At 37.1% G+C, this 16,962-nt stretch overlaps 1 protein-coding gene across 1 annotated transcript; it reads right to left on the minus strand.

The window, feature by feature from the left end:
- Positions 1 to 9,745: 9,745 nt before the first annotated feature.
- Positions 9,746 to 10,288, minus strand: LOC132048905 (uncharacterized). The gene is made up of 2 exons (XM_059439589.1): positions 10,163 to 10,288; positions 9,746 to 10,093 (listed from the first exon to the last, which is right to left on the minus strand). The coding sequence occupies exons 1-2, from the start codon at positions 10,286 to 10,288 to the stop codon at positions 9,746 to 9,748; spliced, it is 474 nt and encodes a 157-aa protein (XP_059295572.1).
- Between the last annotated feature and the right edge of the window lie 6,674 nt (positions 10,289 to 16,962).

A 16,962-nucleotide genomic window follows, 5' to 3' on the forward strand; every position in this document is an offset into this window, starting at 1 on the left:
CTCGGTTGTGATGCACTTTCTGTTTCTTTACCATTCTAGCCTACCTCGTCTTATGTGACCCCGTATGGTTCCCAACCATCCTGTATACTTTAATTTCCCCTTAGGTCACTTTTAACTTCTCATTTGTCTCTTGTATCTCAATTTGTAGAACTTTTGGTCTATTTCCCAGGGGGTCACCCATCCTGAAATTGCTCCCACCTGAGCACGCTTAACCCCGGAACTTTGGTGGAATTCGGTGCCTTAACACTGATATAATCGCGTCCGCTTTCTCATATGACCTTTATAACATGGTCTAAAATCAGCCGAAGCCTTACAGCTTCCGAAACATTTTCGTAATACGTCCTTTCTTTTACATTTACCGTTTTACCCTTTTCTCTTCACAATATTCACTTTCCGCCTGGCGTATATCTATTTTCCTATCGGCTCCCGACTTCACATAACGAGAACAAATATATCCATCGGTCCTACCTCTTTTGACTTCCATGTCATCCTCGCCTTTTTTCCGCCGATACGGGTGCTCGCGGAATTCCACGATTAGTATAAGGGATCTTATCTCCTATGACTTGGCTCTATCACACGATCTCGCGACAGAAAGAAGGTCAACCATTCCTAGATGCCCCGCGACCTCCTCGTTTATAAATGTGGCCGGCTTCACACCCATAAACAGACTCTCCGGACACGACTTTGCAGACATCCCTTAGACCGACCTGCTCTGATACCACTTTGTCACACCCCGATCTCACTAGGGTGTGATGGGCACCCGACCCCGTAACCGGAGCCGAGCGAACCCGCTGACTCTTACTACGTACTAAATTTTTTTTGAATCTCTACGTCAAGTATACATAATAAGATTTCTGAAATATTCTTTTATTGCCTTTAAATCAAATAAAATATATAACTGTGCAAAACTTGTATTATAACACAAACTGACTCCCGAAACCCACGACTATGTCTGCAAAGTCTCTAACTTCGAACAAGACATCATGGCATAGCACGCTGACTCGGCGACACTCCAGGACGAATGGAGTGTGCCAACTTCGCTGGAACATCTTCTGTCCTGGCTTCTATCCGCCTGGGTGTACCTGCGCGGCATGAAACGCAGCCCCCGAAGAAGAGGGGTCAGTACGAGCATTGTACTGAGTATGTAAGGCGTAAAATGATAACATAATAAAATAGACAGGACATGAACAACGTATAATAAGAAGATATGGGAAATAAGGGAAAAGGATTTGACTGTATCCGCTTGCCTCTCAAGGCGGAATTATGCACGCTCACCTTCTCCTTTATATATATATATATATACATCCATAACCTGTCTGAATCACATAATATCATTAGCCCGCGTCCGAGCCTCTCGCGTCCGGGGTAAATATCTCTTGCAGCGCCACTAGTGGGGATCGTGCCCGGCCAAATAGGCCAATGTAATCATGCGCCGCCCACTACGCTTACCGTAGTGGTGGTCGTGCCCGGCCCTCTAGGCCAGTGTGGTTATGTGCTGCCCACTACGCTTACCGTAGCGGTGGTCATGCCCGCCCTCTAGGCCAGTGTAACCTCCATCATAAGCATGCATTGGAGCCCAATCAAAAGCTATAACTTTATCGGAGTGACGTAAGGTCGGTAACCTCCGATTATATTATGGAATAATCATGGGCGCTTTGCCTCACCTTGAAGGAACTAGTACTATAAGGCGAGACTATCAATGAAGAGTAACTTCACGGGAAACATAAAACAGGATCATAACATATCGTTTCATATACTTTGGAACCTTTTAAAAAAAATAGTCATTATCTAAGAAATAGCTTAACATTCCATATCGTCGTGTGCATGGTAAGAACATATCCTTGACGTATTCGTCATAAACATTTTCTCATATTCGGCATCATCCTTGTCATCATAAAATCATGTTCGTCGTTTTAGTCATAAAAGCTTTCAAAATCATCAAACTTAGTTTTTGGAGAAAAATGAATATTTTGGAAAACATTTACAAACTTTTAAGAAGGAAATCATGCCTTAGAACCATTACTTCTAACGTTTGAAAATGAGAACGTTATGGAAGCTTTTAACACGTCTCACGTATGAATCATGCCATGGAAAGAAAAGGGCATAGCCTTAACATACCTGCGCCGCGCCTTACTAGCCACGCTTATTCGTCCAAACTCGTTGCCGCTAATCTACATTCAAGACGATTAGGGCAATTGTTAGGTTCACTCTCATATGCCTCTCTTAACCTTTCATACACATTTATATTCCCGCCGAAATTTCAAGATCTCCCCCCGTAAATACACCGTCCCGAGAATATGGCTCGCCCAATTCATCCATTAACAACAATCCGGAATTCAACCCGCCACACTATCAACAATACCAACAAGTATTCTAGCAACACTTCAATAACCAATTCAATCCAATCCAATTTAATTCAATTCAATTCAATTCAATTCACATAATCTTCCAACAACTCAATCAACCTACTACTTTATCCGAAACCTTCAACTTCAACAACAACCATGTATTTCATGATCATTCGTATGCATTAACTTCGACAACAACCTTCATTACACGTTACATGATCCATATCGACAACAACTAGAACATCAAATTACATCAATTTAAACTAACTTAACAAAACACCTATTTCGACCATAATCACTCCTTAAATGTCTTCATGCATTTTCATCCATCTCTATACAATATAACAACAACATAACAACCAAAGTACTAAATAGAATTGCTTCCTTTCTTCTACACCACACAAGGACCACACGCCAACACCATAAACACCCAACTCATGGTTTTCATTCATTTTACATTATGGACTTCACAACACAATAAGCAAACTACTAACATAAGATCAATTCATCACACTTCCACAACATTACTCCTATTCGGCCAAGCCCCCAACATACATATTTTTATATATTTCATTCATTCATTCATACTACAACATATACCATCATCCGCAACACAATACATGGCTACAACTACCACCCACAACTCAACAACAAAATTTCTAAATAATATTAATTCATCATTTCAATCCAACACCACACATATATTCGGCCAACATGAAACAAACATATTTTCATTTATTTCATTCATTTCTTCAACCTAGAACATATATGAACCATCCACAACACTCAAAAGAGATGAAACCTTACCCCTTTTTCCAACTCCGACTTGGTTTAGGGTTGGTGCATCCACCAAAAAAAGACTTCTACTTGCTTAAACACTTACTCCAAGTTGTAGAGAACCTTCCATTAGGTAGGAAAAGTGGAAGAAAATAATTTTTCTTGGCCAACTCCATGGACCCAAATTTTTGGGGAGTTGGCCGAACCTCCCCCTTTTTTTTTTTGTTTTGCTTGTTCTTTCTTTCTCTCCCACTCTCTTCAATTAAAGATGACCACACATGTATATATATATATGTATATCTTTATAAGCATGTGAGCAAAGACATGCCCCTCCCTTAATTTTCTAGAATTTTCTTTTCTCTTCTTCTTTTTCTTTTCCTTTTTATTTTCTAGAATTTTCTTCAAATCTCCCAAGATGACTAATCCCTTTCTTTTTCTTCTTTTTTTTTTCGGCCACATGGCCTTTTTCAAGACATTTCTTGAGCACTCGTGAAATGACCATTTTGCCCCTAGCCTTTCCACATTATTCCCATGATGCCACTTTGCGAATTTCCTTTTTTTCGCCCTCAACCTTTCTCAATATTCCATATCAACAATATTCCTAAATAATATTAATAACCCACTTGCGCATTAAAATAGTTTTGGAAAACGATCTTACCTTCCACATTCCACGACTTCTTCGAAATGTCCGAGCGCACGAAATACGGGCTATAACAAAAAGTGTACCTTGTTTAATGACGAAAAGATAGAGGAATCGTGAAAAAATGGGATTAGGGACCATCTTAAAGCGTGACGCATGAGTATAACGATAAGGAAGAGAGATGAATTGACGATGAACGCAGTTAGACGCCTTATACACGGGGATGTTAAATAGAATGATAGGCAAAAGTTTTGAGGTATTGCTCCATAGGAAAATCCGCTTGAGATTATAAAGTGAAGGCACAATGATAGGTCAATTAACGAAGAAATAGAGAAGGACTAATCACAATAGCACTCGGAGTCAAAGGCGGACTATGATAATATTTAGATGGCATAGTTACTCCAAATTAGTCATACTAATACGAGGTTGCAATATCGAGGAATGGTCAGAATGGGAGCAATGACAGAGGTTAGTATAACTCTAAACCATTTAAATTAATAAATATCAACGTCGACTTTGAAGGTAAGACGTGAATGTAATGAAAGGAAAAGGACGGAATGAGAAAGAGCTGAAATAAAGATAAGTCGGTATTATATATGGGTAGCGGAGTCAATGTGCATCCCAAGAAGAAAAAATTGATGAAGGAACTTCATCGATTAGCCAGCTTAAGATTCCAGTTGACAGATTCAGATGATGGAGGCGTTGTGGTTCATAATGCTACCGGATCATCTCTCATAGTGGAAGTGAAAGAGCATCGGTCCGAGGATCCCACTTTTAGGGAGAATCAGAGAAGGCATTTAGAAGGAGAGTACCTCAGCCTTTGGAATTGATGATCAAGGGGTCTTTAGATATCAAGGCATATTATGTGTCCGGAACAATTACGATGGAATATGATAATATGTATGATAACACAGAGGATGAAGCTAATAGACAATGTCCAGAACTTCATGTATAAGGAATCCAGAATGTAAAGGAATTGGGGTTCAATTGTGAGCAAAATGAAAGAACATAGGCTGGAATAAAAAAAAATTGATGGCTATTAACGGTAAAATCAAGGCGAGGACAAGTGACTTCACATAAGACGGCTTGGTTAAAGTAAGGTAAATTCGGGTAGATCTAAGGTACGTTTATTCATAAAGCCGCTAGCGATTAACAAACAGGAAGCCAAATTTTGTAACAAGGTCATTGGAAGAGGTAGGGCTTCATATTATAAAATAGTAAGAATACATAAAGATCAATTGAGCGGATGTATAATTGCAATGATCAGAATGTAATTGGACGGAAGCGATAACAGCTAATGCATAGTATATGCCGGGAAATGCAGGGAACAAGGACATAGTGACCCAGAATAATGGAGCTACTTCTTTAGCCAAGAAGGCAAGGATATCGACAGTAAGATCTTGTCTAACCCAAAGAAGTGGGCTGTAATGGAATTGAAATTATGAGAAAAGTAATAGACATCAAGATCGAAAACGTGTTTCAAGATTGATAGGAGAGATGAGATAAGGATAGGACAGAGATCCATTGCCCACTCCATTCGGAACACCAAAATATACCATAATGACATTTTTTTTTAAAATTTAATATGACCAATCGGGATTTTTATAAATAATCCGAATCAAAATGTCTTAACAAAAGAAAACCAAATAAATGAAAAGCAAAAAAAAAAAATGAAGCAAAATAAATGGAATAGGACAAAAACATTGGTCCAGTCCACACATATCTGATGGACATAAAAAATTAGAAAAGTCCATTTGTAAACCGACAAGGCAATTTTCCCCTATCTGCTCCTTGTTGTCGATCTGATCTCCAAGCTTATGGCTATGGCGATTCTGTAGATTAGCTCTATAACACTCCTCTAATGATGATATTCTTTTTGAATCTGAAGAGAGAGTTCTGATTTGCTTTGTATCATCTCCAAAAAATCATGCTGCCTCGATCTCAGCTCTTCCTTGCTCGGTGAGTTTCTATTTCCTTGAAAAATTGACGATCTGTTGTTGAAGCCCCATCTGTGTTACATATAATCCAACCCCATGTAGGAAGTTGCCAAATCACCTTTGTAATCCTCAACTGTGGTCTGTAGTTTTCCAAAAGCTGAATTATATCTACCCATCTATTGGGTATATTCTGAATAGATGGGTTTCTATACTTGACCAGCTTTTGGATAGTAGCAAAGACCTGAAAAATACACTTTCCAACTGATTTTTTGTCTCCATGCTTGTATGCATTCCTTCTTTTCCAAAATTCCCATACAATTATAGCAGGTATAGCTTGAAATACTGGTTTGAGCCTATCATTAATAGGCAGTCTCCACCATTTCACTGTAATCTGCTGTAATTGTAATCCCTCAATGTTTATACCTGTAAAAGAGGAAAAACATGACCACATCCTGTTAGGAGAAAAAGACTTAGCAAATAGATGTTGAGTTGTCTCCTCCATTGGACTTGGATAGCACCAACATCTAGAAGCTAAGTTGATATTCACCCTTTTTAACACTTCATCAATAGGCACCTTACACTTCCAACACCTCCACATAAAGAAAGACATCTTAAATGGTAGTTCCTTAATCCATATATACTTGAACACCTCATTCTCTTGCCCCTTCAATCTCACATACTCCCAGACTGAGAGCTTGCCCTTGTTATTCAAAATCCACCTAGGTTCATCTTCTACTTCATCATCTTTAGAAGGTTTAATTGTGTCCACTATGTGTTGAACTTTTTCCCCAGATAAAACTGTTTCCAGCTTGTCAACATCTTATATTCTGAATTATGTCATCATATACTTCCCCTCCTTCTACATAATACAAAGCCCTTGGACCAGTCCAATTATCCCACCAAAAAAGAGTATTCACAATCTTTATTTGCCACCAAATATGATATTCTATGATGTCCCTTTCCTGCAACATTTTCTTCCAGTTCTGGGACCCATATTTCCATTGTGCCACTACTGGATAAACCTTCTTACAATAGTTATTATACATGAACACACTCCATAAAGAAGGACTAGTCCTGAAATTATTACAATAAAGTGCCATTGATACATCATATAGAGATCTAAATTCTAGTCCCCCTTCCTTCTCTAGTACACATAAATTAGTCCATGCTTCCCAATGTCTGCTTCTTCCCCGTACTGTATTACTCCAAAAGAACTGAGCAAACATCCTATGCATTTGCCTTATCATCCCATTAGATGGCTTTAAGGCTTATAATAAATGGATGGGCATCCTCTATAACACATGTTTAATCAATACTGCTCTTCCTCTAAAGGATAATATCTTACCTTTACCTGATGGCAACCTATTTATGATCTTTATATGTATAGGACTATAGAGATCCTTCTTCCTTCTACTATAGAATGTGGGACATCCAAAATATGTAAAGGGGAAATCCTTCTTCTAATACCAGTCACCATTTCTACAGTCACCTTTATATCATTTGTTATTGAGTGATGTAAGTAAACTGCACTTTTCTCCTTGTTTACCTTCTGCCCTGATGTCTTCTCATAGTCCCCAAGTACATCCATAATCAACTGAAGTGATAACACATCTGTAGATGAAAAAATGATCATATCATCTGCATATGCCAAGTGATTCACCTTAGGACTCCATTTTGGCATTCCCAATCCCTTGAATTGTGGTACATTGTGCAATTGATTCAAGGTCCTAGTCAATACCTCTACTGTCAATATGAATAGTGTAGAAGAAAGAGGATCACCCTGCTTCACCCCTCTACTGGATTGAAAAAACCGGTGTTGTTGCCCATTTATAAGAATAGAATACTAATTATTACTGACTATCCTCAAAACCATGCAACCACCATGTGCGAAAAACCCGTCTTCCTCATGACCTTTGTTAAAAACAACCACGAGACTCAATCATATGCTTTATCCATATCCAGCTTCCTTACCACACTAGTATTCTTAGTCCTCAGCCTGATGTCAGATGCAATTTCTTGAGTAAGTAGCACATTTTCTACTATACTTCTTCCTTTTACAAATCCATCTTGTTTTAATGATATCAAATCAGGCAAAATCGCCATCATTCTTTCATGAATCAGCCTTGAGAAGATCTTATTCACAAAATTACTCAAACTAATAGGCCTCATATCAGAAAAAGTATTAATAATATCCTTTTTGGTAAGATAAACAAATTAGTATGAGTTATAAACTTAGATAATTCTGCACCATAGAAAAAGGCAATGATCATATTAATAATATCTTCCCCAATGATACTCCAGTATTTCTAAAAAAAAAAAATAGCCCAGTAAAACCATTTGGTCCTCCAAAGACTCTCTCCATTAAGATTAAATACCATATTTTTTACCTTTTCACTTGTTGGCATAGCTGTGATCCTACTGTTTTGCTCTTCTGAGATCATATTTGGAACAAGATCTAGAATTGCAAAGTTTGTAGGGTCTGTTTCCTTTGAAAATTGATCCTTAAAGAACTTGATTGCCTCTATTGCTATCCCATGTTGTTCTTCTATCTAGTTTCCCTCATCATCCTGTAATCTTCTTAGCTTTAGCCTCTTCCTCCTGCCCTGGACATATGCATGAAAGAATCTTGTGTTCCTATCTCCATCTTGAAACCACTACATCCCTGCTTTCTGCTTCCAAAATTGTTCTTCCAAATGCAAATATCTGTTCAAGTCAGCCTGGACTCTGTGCAAATTTTCCCTATTCTGTGGTGTAGGCTGTAACTCAAATTGTGTCTCATGATCTTTTATCACATCCTCCAAAGCCTCTATCTCCTGGAATTTTTTTCTATATGTGACCTTGCTCCATTGAACTAAAGCACATTTCACTTTTTCATTTTATGATGAAAAATAATGAAAGGATTAGCCGTAAAATCAGCAGTCCAATTGTTCTTAACAGTGTCTAGGAGTGTATCATGGTTCACCCAAAAGTTCAAAAATTTGAAAGCCTTCTTAATTGGCATAGCATCCCCATTATAAATAATCAGTAATGGGGCATGATCTAACCATGTCCTAATTACATGCTGAATGTCAATATTAAGGTACCTATTTTGAAGATTCTGATTCCCCAAAAACCTATCCAACCTTTTAAAAATGCAGTCATCCCCATTTTGCCCATTCCACCATGTGTATTTACTTCTCTTAAATCGCAGATCATAAACTCCACAGTTTGTATACATGAAATAAAGTATTTCCTTTCATCTATACTAACTAGTAATCCACCGTATTTTTCCTCCTCAGAAGTAATTCCATTAAAATCTCCACCTATCATCCATGGTTTGGTTATAGAGTTAGCCATTGCTTCCAAGCTATCCCATAATTCCAATCTCTCATGTTGAGTACATTTGGCGTACACTATTGGCACCATTAGTTCTTCTTGCATCCCTTGCCATTTGTGTTTAATAGTGATATGTTGTATATGATCCATCACCACCTCTACTTCAAACATTTCATCTATAAATACCTAAATCTGTCCAGAACTATTCACCAATGCAGTGTGCATGTTTAATCTCCTTTTATATCCTTCAATGTTATCAGCAGGTTGAAAAGGTTCCAATAGCCCTATGAAACCAAAATGGTATTGCATATGCATTTTGGTTAATCTTTGAAAAGCCTCCATTGTATTCACAGACCTAAAGTTCCAAATCATTGCATTCATAATTAAACATTAAATTTATTTATAGCACTTCTAGTTTGATATCCCATCCCAGGTGTGACACTGGTGTCTCTTTGAGTCTTATTTGCCTCTCCCTACCCCTTTGTGTATTTTAGGAGATAATCCCCTTTCCACATAGCCTCCTGATACTGTGAATCTAAAGATTGACCATCCATATTCCTTCTTTTCTCTGCTCTTTGGGTTTCTTTACTACTTTTCCCCTTCAATTGAGTAACACACTGCATGTTCTTCTTATTGATGTTACCCTTGTTATTATGCTTTGTTTATTTATTACTACTATTTTGACCTTCCTTCTCTACAGGTACTGCCTCCTTCTCTTGCCCAGTATCTCATTTAATGACTGTATCTGCATTTGGTTGGTCCTGCTCCTCATATGTGCCACTATAACCCTTATTTATGCTCCTTGGACTACAGTTATTTTGCACTTTCTCCTCCTCTTGTATTGAAATACTTTGTCTATTACTCCTAGGTGTTTTGCTTTCATTCCATTCTTCTAATTCTTGCCCAGTTTTCTCCCATTCATCTCCTTTATGTTGTATTTTTTCCTTCTGAAAAACTGCACCACTTGTTATATCCTCAACTTCTTCATTCCTGTTAGAATTTGTTACCCCCTCTTCAATCTCTTTGTCTGCTTTACTGTTGCTTTGTGTTCCTATTTTGCTTTCCTTTCCTTCCCCCTTTTAATTGTTCTGCTTTGGTGAATTATTGTTGTGCAAACTGTTTTCAATCCATTGTTTAGTGCTCACATTTGTTTTCTCTGGTGTTTTCTCCTTTTTTGCAACTTTCAACTCTACTACATCATCAGTTGCTACTTCTTCATCCTGCTGCTCTTCTTCTTTGTCCAACACAACAAAGGTATTGTTAGTTTCCATTGTATCCTCTTTTTTTTTTTTTCCTCTTTTCCTACTTCTGCTATTATAATTCATGACCTATCTTTAATGTACCTTTTGTTCCTTCTCTGCATCCATTCTTGTTTTCCTTGGTAATTCCATCCCCTTTTTCTAGTATCCTGCCTTTGTTGATTAACCAATTCTTCTGCTTGAATCTTTTTCATCTCCTCCTTGTGCTTCTTTTGTAATTCTGGATTCAGAGTTCTACAATCACTTTTACCATGTCCCTAAAGTTTACAATGCTTGCAATACTTAGGGAGGTAATCATAGTTTATCTTGATCCATTTTGATTTACTAATACCAGTTTTTCATCGCCTTCTGCTATGTTTATTCTTGTTGGATGTGTTGCTAGTAAATCAATTTGCAAGTTCACTTTAGCACAATAGGCCTTGTTTTATTAGCTGCTGCTAAATCTACTATTAATGGCTTTCCAACTGTAAATGCCTTTTAAAAAACAGCCTCTCTTTCAAAGGAATTGGGAGGTAGTTACGAAAGCTAATCCAGGATACTGCTATTGAAGTTTCCACCTCAGGATTGAACCATGGATCCCAAATCAAAGGTCTCATCTGGCAATATTTATCACGCACCTTTAAGTAGTAAGCAGGAGTGGATATCATCTTCACATAATCCTCTAGCAATTACAACCTAGTCAATATATACCTCTCCTCTATCAGCCCAACAGTTGCTTTACCTTTGATACCACATTGTACAGGAATAATATTCCTTAATTCCTTGATGTCAATGTTATCATATGAAAACTTTCCAAGAACTGTATATTGTAATTCTTCTTTAATAATATGCTTTTGTATCTCTGTTGAGTTCCAAGGGATGTAAATTTCACCATCCACAAAGTTTGCAACCTTGGATGGGATGGTGATCTGCATGGGGGGTTGAACTGCTGTATTAGGCTTCAACAAATTGGCATAATTTGGTGAGTAGGATTCTCGATAGGCAAATCTTTAGGCTCGATCAATTCATGAGGCTCGATTTGTGTTAGTGTTTTGCTAGTATTGCTTTTTGATGGATTGAGGGGTCGAAAATTGGTGTCAAAGATTATGGATTATGGTATAGGCAGACCGCATCTCCAGAGACTGTCCATCGGCCAGCGTGGCCATAGTGGCCAGTGGCGGCTTGCTAGGTTTTGAGGTATTTTAGTGGTGGCTAGGTTATAGTCTAGAGAGCGTTTGATGACATTGACTTTGACAAGACGACTTGGAGAAAGGAATTATAAAATGTCAAGACTGTAGCAGGCTGAAACAAAATATAATGATAATGATATAGAGGTAAGGATTGATTGTTATGAATGCGACATGTTTGATTTTACAGAGGAGGCCATAAATATCTCAATACAAACCGCCTACTTCACTAAATAAGTTACCAAAGGTTATACAAAATGACGAGATGCAGAAAATAGTTCGGATATATCAAATATTGCCGTAGTTATGACTACTAGAAGTGTTCAATTATGGAAACCTTTGTAGGCCCTCCTCTTAATAAAACTTGGATGCAACAAATTTCTTATATCGCAGCTTTTCAGAGAGGTGGCTAAGTGAAATGTGCATGCTAGACGATCAGTAAGAATCCCAGACATCATGAGGACATGAGAAGGATCCCGTCTATCAAGTTGGAACCATTGTGTTATCTATACATATGGAAAACTATGAGGATCTTGGGATAGCGTTATAAAATGTGATATAAAAAGGGATGAGGATTCACCATCCAATATCTTAAAGGGTGAAATTGTCCTACCGAATGGATGACTAGTGTAAAGCTAACAAAGGATTGATGTATCAAGTCAAAAAAGAGTTAGTATGCAATGGAAAGGTATTCTTATGCATGAAGAATCTAATGGTACAACAAGACAAGCGGATTAGGGTATATAAGGCTACACTAAACTATAAGAGACTAAATGAAAACCACCTCGGGATTAGGATACTTTTATACAAAAGCAACGTTTTGGTATTGAAAGAATGATCGAACGATATGCAAGTAATAGAAAGATTGAGCGTATGAGAAAATTTCAATGGTTATACATATATCCACAAATCCATGATGCTATAGAAAAGTTCTATGTTACCGAGGATACGAACGAGACTATATGAAAGACAAAGGAGGAAAGAAAGGTCAAACGTTCAAGAGTAATTGTAGCGCTCTTGTATGAAAGGAATGGAATAATAGCATGGTCTAGCCAACAGTAATGAGTTAATAGTCTCGATAATCTCAAAGATCAGAACTTAACCTGATATGTCCCAACATTCAAGAACGAATGTTCCTAATAGGGAAGGATATTACACCTCACAAATTTTCGCGTCGGTTGTGTCATAAGTAAACTAACGCAAGCCCAGAGAGGCCATGGAACCCTTATAAGGTTAAGGAAGACTTTTAACAAGTGCTAAGAAAGTATCTAAAATTTTGGGATCAAGCAAATCGAAGGAATTAAGTTTGTCGAAACTTTGAAATTGTGTTGACGACTTGAGGTATGTTAAGGCTAACTTTTCTTCTCTTGGCATGATCTATATGAACAGAACATAAACGTAACGCTACTCCATAATGATTCCACTCTCAGTAGCTAGAAGTCTCTATGTTGATTCATGATCAGATAGTATTGCTTCCAGAAGGTTTATTCATGATTTGTGAGTCCTATAGAGTCATGTAATGATAATGATGTTAGTCTCAAAATGTTGATTGGAGGTGTAACAACCTTACCTCACTCCGACAGACTTAGCATGTACTCTATCATACTTATGCCCCACAGAAGCCAATGGCATATATATATATATATATATATATATATATATATATATATATATATATATATATATATATATATATATATATATACACGATATATATATATGCACCATTGATCAGTTGGCTAGGATGATGATGTCCATCTAGGATTAAACATGTGTTATATACGCATATATGCATATGTATGTATGAACAGGCGTTATATACGCATATACAGTACTTATGTATATCATGGCCCTCGGAGGCAATTCAGATATACAGGTTGTATCCTTTTACCCTATGTTTTTCTCATGTCTTCTTTATGTTACTTTTATGCCTTACATACTCGGCACTTTATTCGTACTGACGTCCCTTTTCCTGGGGATGCTACGTTTCATGCCCGTAAGTCCTACTATATAGGTTGACGGTCCTCTCAGTAGGTTATCAGCTTAACAGAAGTGTCGTCGCACTCCACTTGCTCCGGAGTTGCCTTTTTGGATCAGTATGGATATATTCATATTTTTATGGGTATGGCGGGGCCCTATCCTGACCTTGTGATGTTTATGTACTCCTTAGAGGCTTGTAGACGAAAGTCATGTCGATAGATGTTTTGTACATATATTCATGTCAGGGTCGTAGGCCAGCATATCTCATGTATATCATGTTGGGGTCATTTATTGTCGAGTATCCCTTATGTTTTATTCATTTTGTCTCATAACGGCCCTCCTATCCCACTTATGTATGATAGTATATTTATAGATGTATGTCATGGTGGTGCATGACAAGTAAGGCACGGGTGCCCGTTGCAACCCTTAAATTTGGGTCGTGACAACTTATCTTGAATTCATTATTGATAAAGGAAAGAACTTGATTCGGTATTGATATTGTGATATGTGCTCATGCAGAGGCGCGATTGAGATTTGATATGCTTACATTTGAGATTGATATTATGGATTGCATTCATACAAATTTTGCATGATGCATTGATCTGAACTGTGATTGGTACTGATGATGATAAGTGAGAAGGGAACATCCGAAATTATGGACAGATTTGATATAGTAACCATCTCTGGGCTGTGTACGGAATGGCTAGTGATATGGAAGCCACCTCTGGGATGTGTACGGAGTGGCTGGTGCTGTGGAAGTCATCCCTGGGTTGTGTGTGGAGTGACTAGTACATGGAATCCGCGGGTCCCTTATGGGTCATGACTATCGAGACATGGAGGTTATCCGTCTATAGCATATATGTACGGAGACAGACAGTTGGCCAGTGCATATCATTTCATTGCATATGCACTCATTACTTCATTAATATATTACATTAATTCTGCCTAGATATCCCTATCACGTGTGTTATTTGTTCTTGGACTATGTTGTGATTGTACTTAACTGCTCGTATGCCTATCTTTCAGTTTCTTTCTTTTATATATGTTATCTAACTGTTGCCGGCCTATGATACCTAGCGGTACATGGTGTATGTACTGATACTACCTTGTTGTACTCTTTTTCTGAGTGCAGAGTTAGTAGCAGGCTCCACTTCTACCCCTTGAGAGTGATCCCAAGGCTTGGCTTTCGAGTGTCTAGGGTGAGCATCTGATGGATCCACTGCCCGGAGACTCCTCTATCCCTCTGTCTTTATTTTCCAATTCTGAGATTGATGTTTCCTCTATCCCTCTGTCTTTATTTTCCAATTCTGAGATTGATGTTTATTTTTAGGCTTGCATTTTCTAGACATATGTACTTAGTTGCTCTTATACTATTTAGACCATATTCAGAGGTTTTATGTTGTATAATTCCGCATAATTATCTATTTATGATTTGAGACTACTATTTCTTCTTATTTACTTTCTTATGTTGTTTTTGGAAGTTGGGGTTCCCCTACCAGGTGGGAACGGGTAGGTGCCCGCACAATCCGTAATTTGGGTCGTGACAAGAATGTAATCCTATCAATGGACTCTGGCGTCACAACGAGATCCAAGGCCTGAAATCTATGTGCCTTCTCCGTCTTTTTATCAATAATTGAGCCAAAGAATATCAAGGAGGCTCTACTCGATGCAGACTAGATAATAGCAATACAGAAAGAGCTCCATCAATTTGATTGAAACAATGCATGACATCTAGAACCAAAGCCCAAAGACAAAACAATTATTGGGACTAAATAGGTCTTCAGAAATAAACTAGCTGACTAGGGTAAAATCACAAGGAACAAGGAAAGACCAGTGGTATAGGGATATAACCAAGAAAGGGGAATTGACTATGATGAAACCATTGCACCAGTAGCTAGGAAGGAAGCAATTCACATGCTCATTGCTTTGGCAACATATATGAAGTTCAAACTCTATCAAATGGATGTTAAGAGTGCCTTGTTAAATGGATACTTGAGGGAAGAGGTGTATGCGAACAAATTAAACTCCAGGATTTCAGAGTCATGAGTATCCAAATCATGTTTACAAGATAGACAAATCACTATACAGGTTGAAACATGGACCAAGGCAGTGGTATGAAAGATTGTCAAAATTTCCTCTAGACAATGAATTTACAAGGGGAATATTAGGATCAGGCTACTCCGATGCGTTCCAAGAATCTGATTCTTAAAGCAATGGCTGAAGTAACTAAAACACCCTTAAACTTGGCACGAATTACAACTCCAGTCCCCTAACTATTGCTGCACTTCAAGACACCCCTATGCTTAGCTAACTGGGTTTTAATACACACCCGAGTAGACATGCCACGGCAAGTGGAATGCACTTGCCGTCCACTTGCCATTTTCATCTTATGTATCCTCCACATAGATAAATTATTTTTAAAGAAAATGTAAAACTGATTTTTTTAATAAAAAATCTGGAAAAATGGAGTATTTATTTTAAATCTGGAAAATTTAATTTTACAAAAAAAAAAAAAACTGAAAAACTAGAGTTTTAATAAAAATATCTGTAAAAAATGGTTTTTAAAAAAAATAAATGAAAACTTGATATTTTTTAGAAGTGTCCTAAAAAATCCATATTTTCATGATTCTTTTAAGAAACTTCCTTAAAAAAGAACTAGGAAACAGTGGATTAAAATTGGAGTTTTATACAAATATGGAAAAACTGATTTTTTTTTTTAATGTGGAAAGCCCATTTTAAAAAGAAAATCCCAAAAAATTAAATTAGTTTTTAAATCTAGAAAAATTTATCAGTTTTCCTTTTTATTCTTAAAAAAATCAGTATCCCATATTTTAAAAAAGTCTTGGTTTTTAATCAAAAATTCTATTTTCCAGATTCTTTTTTAGAAAAATGGGTTTATTTAAATGTCCAGATTTTAAACAAGTCCAGGTTTTTTAATTAAAAAAATCAATTTTCCAGATTTTGTTTTTAAAAATAACGGGTTTCACACATTTTTTTTTAAAAAAAAAAATTCAGTTTTCAAGATTTAAAAAGTTCCAGATTTTTTAATAAAAGATCCAGTAAAGATTATTTTTAAAAAATGGGTTTTCCACATTTTAATAAAAAATTAGCTTTTTCTGATTTTTAAAAAATATACTTTTTAATGAATTTTCCAAAATTGATTTTTCTTATTTAAAAAAAAAAAAAAATAGTTGATGTGGCACCTCTCACGCGCCTGTTGGTGTGTGACTACACTTGTTGTGCCATGTGGAAACTCAGGGGTGTATGAAAACCCAGTTAGCCAAGCTTAGGGGTATCTTGAAGTGCAGCAATAGTTTGGGGACTGAAGTTGCAATTCGTGCCAAGTTTAGGGATGTTTTAGTTACTTCAGCCTAAAACAATTTACGTAAGAAGATACTATGGTAGAATGTAAAATTAACACAAGAATTTTCACGTGGAAAACTCCTTGATCAATGGAGTAAAAAACCACGACCTATCTTCCTATAGGATTTACCCAAATTCATCCCAAACAAAAAAAATCCACAGTCGTTCAAAGGTTTA

Source organism: Lycium ferocissimum, chromosome 3 (genome assembly GCF_029784015.1).
Source record: "Lycium ferocissimum isolate CSIRO_LF1 chromosome 3, AGI_CSIRO_Lferr_CH_V1, whole genome shotgun sequence".
Lineage (NCBI taxonomy): Eukaryota > Viridiplantae > Streptophyta > Magnoliopsida > Solanales > Solanaceae > Lycium > Lycium ferocissimum.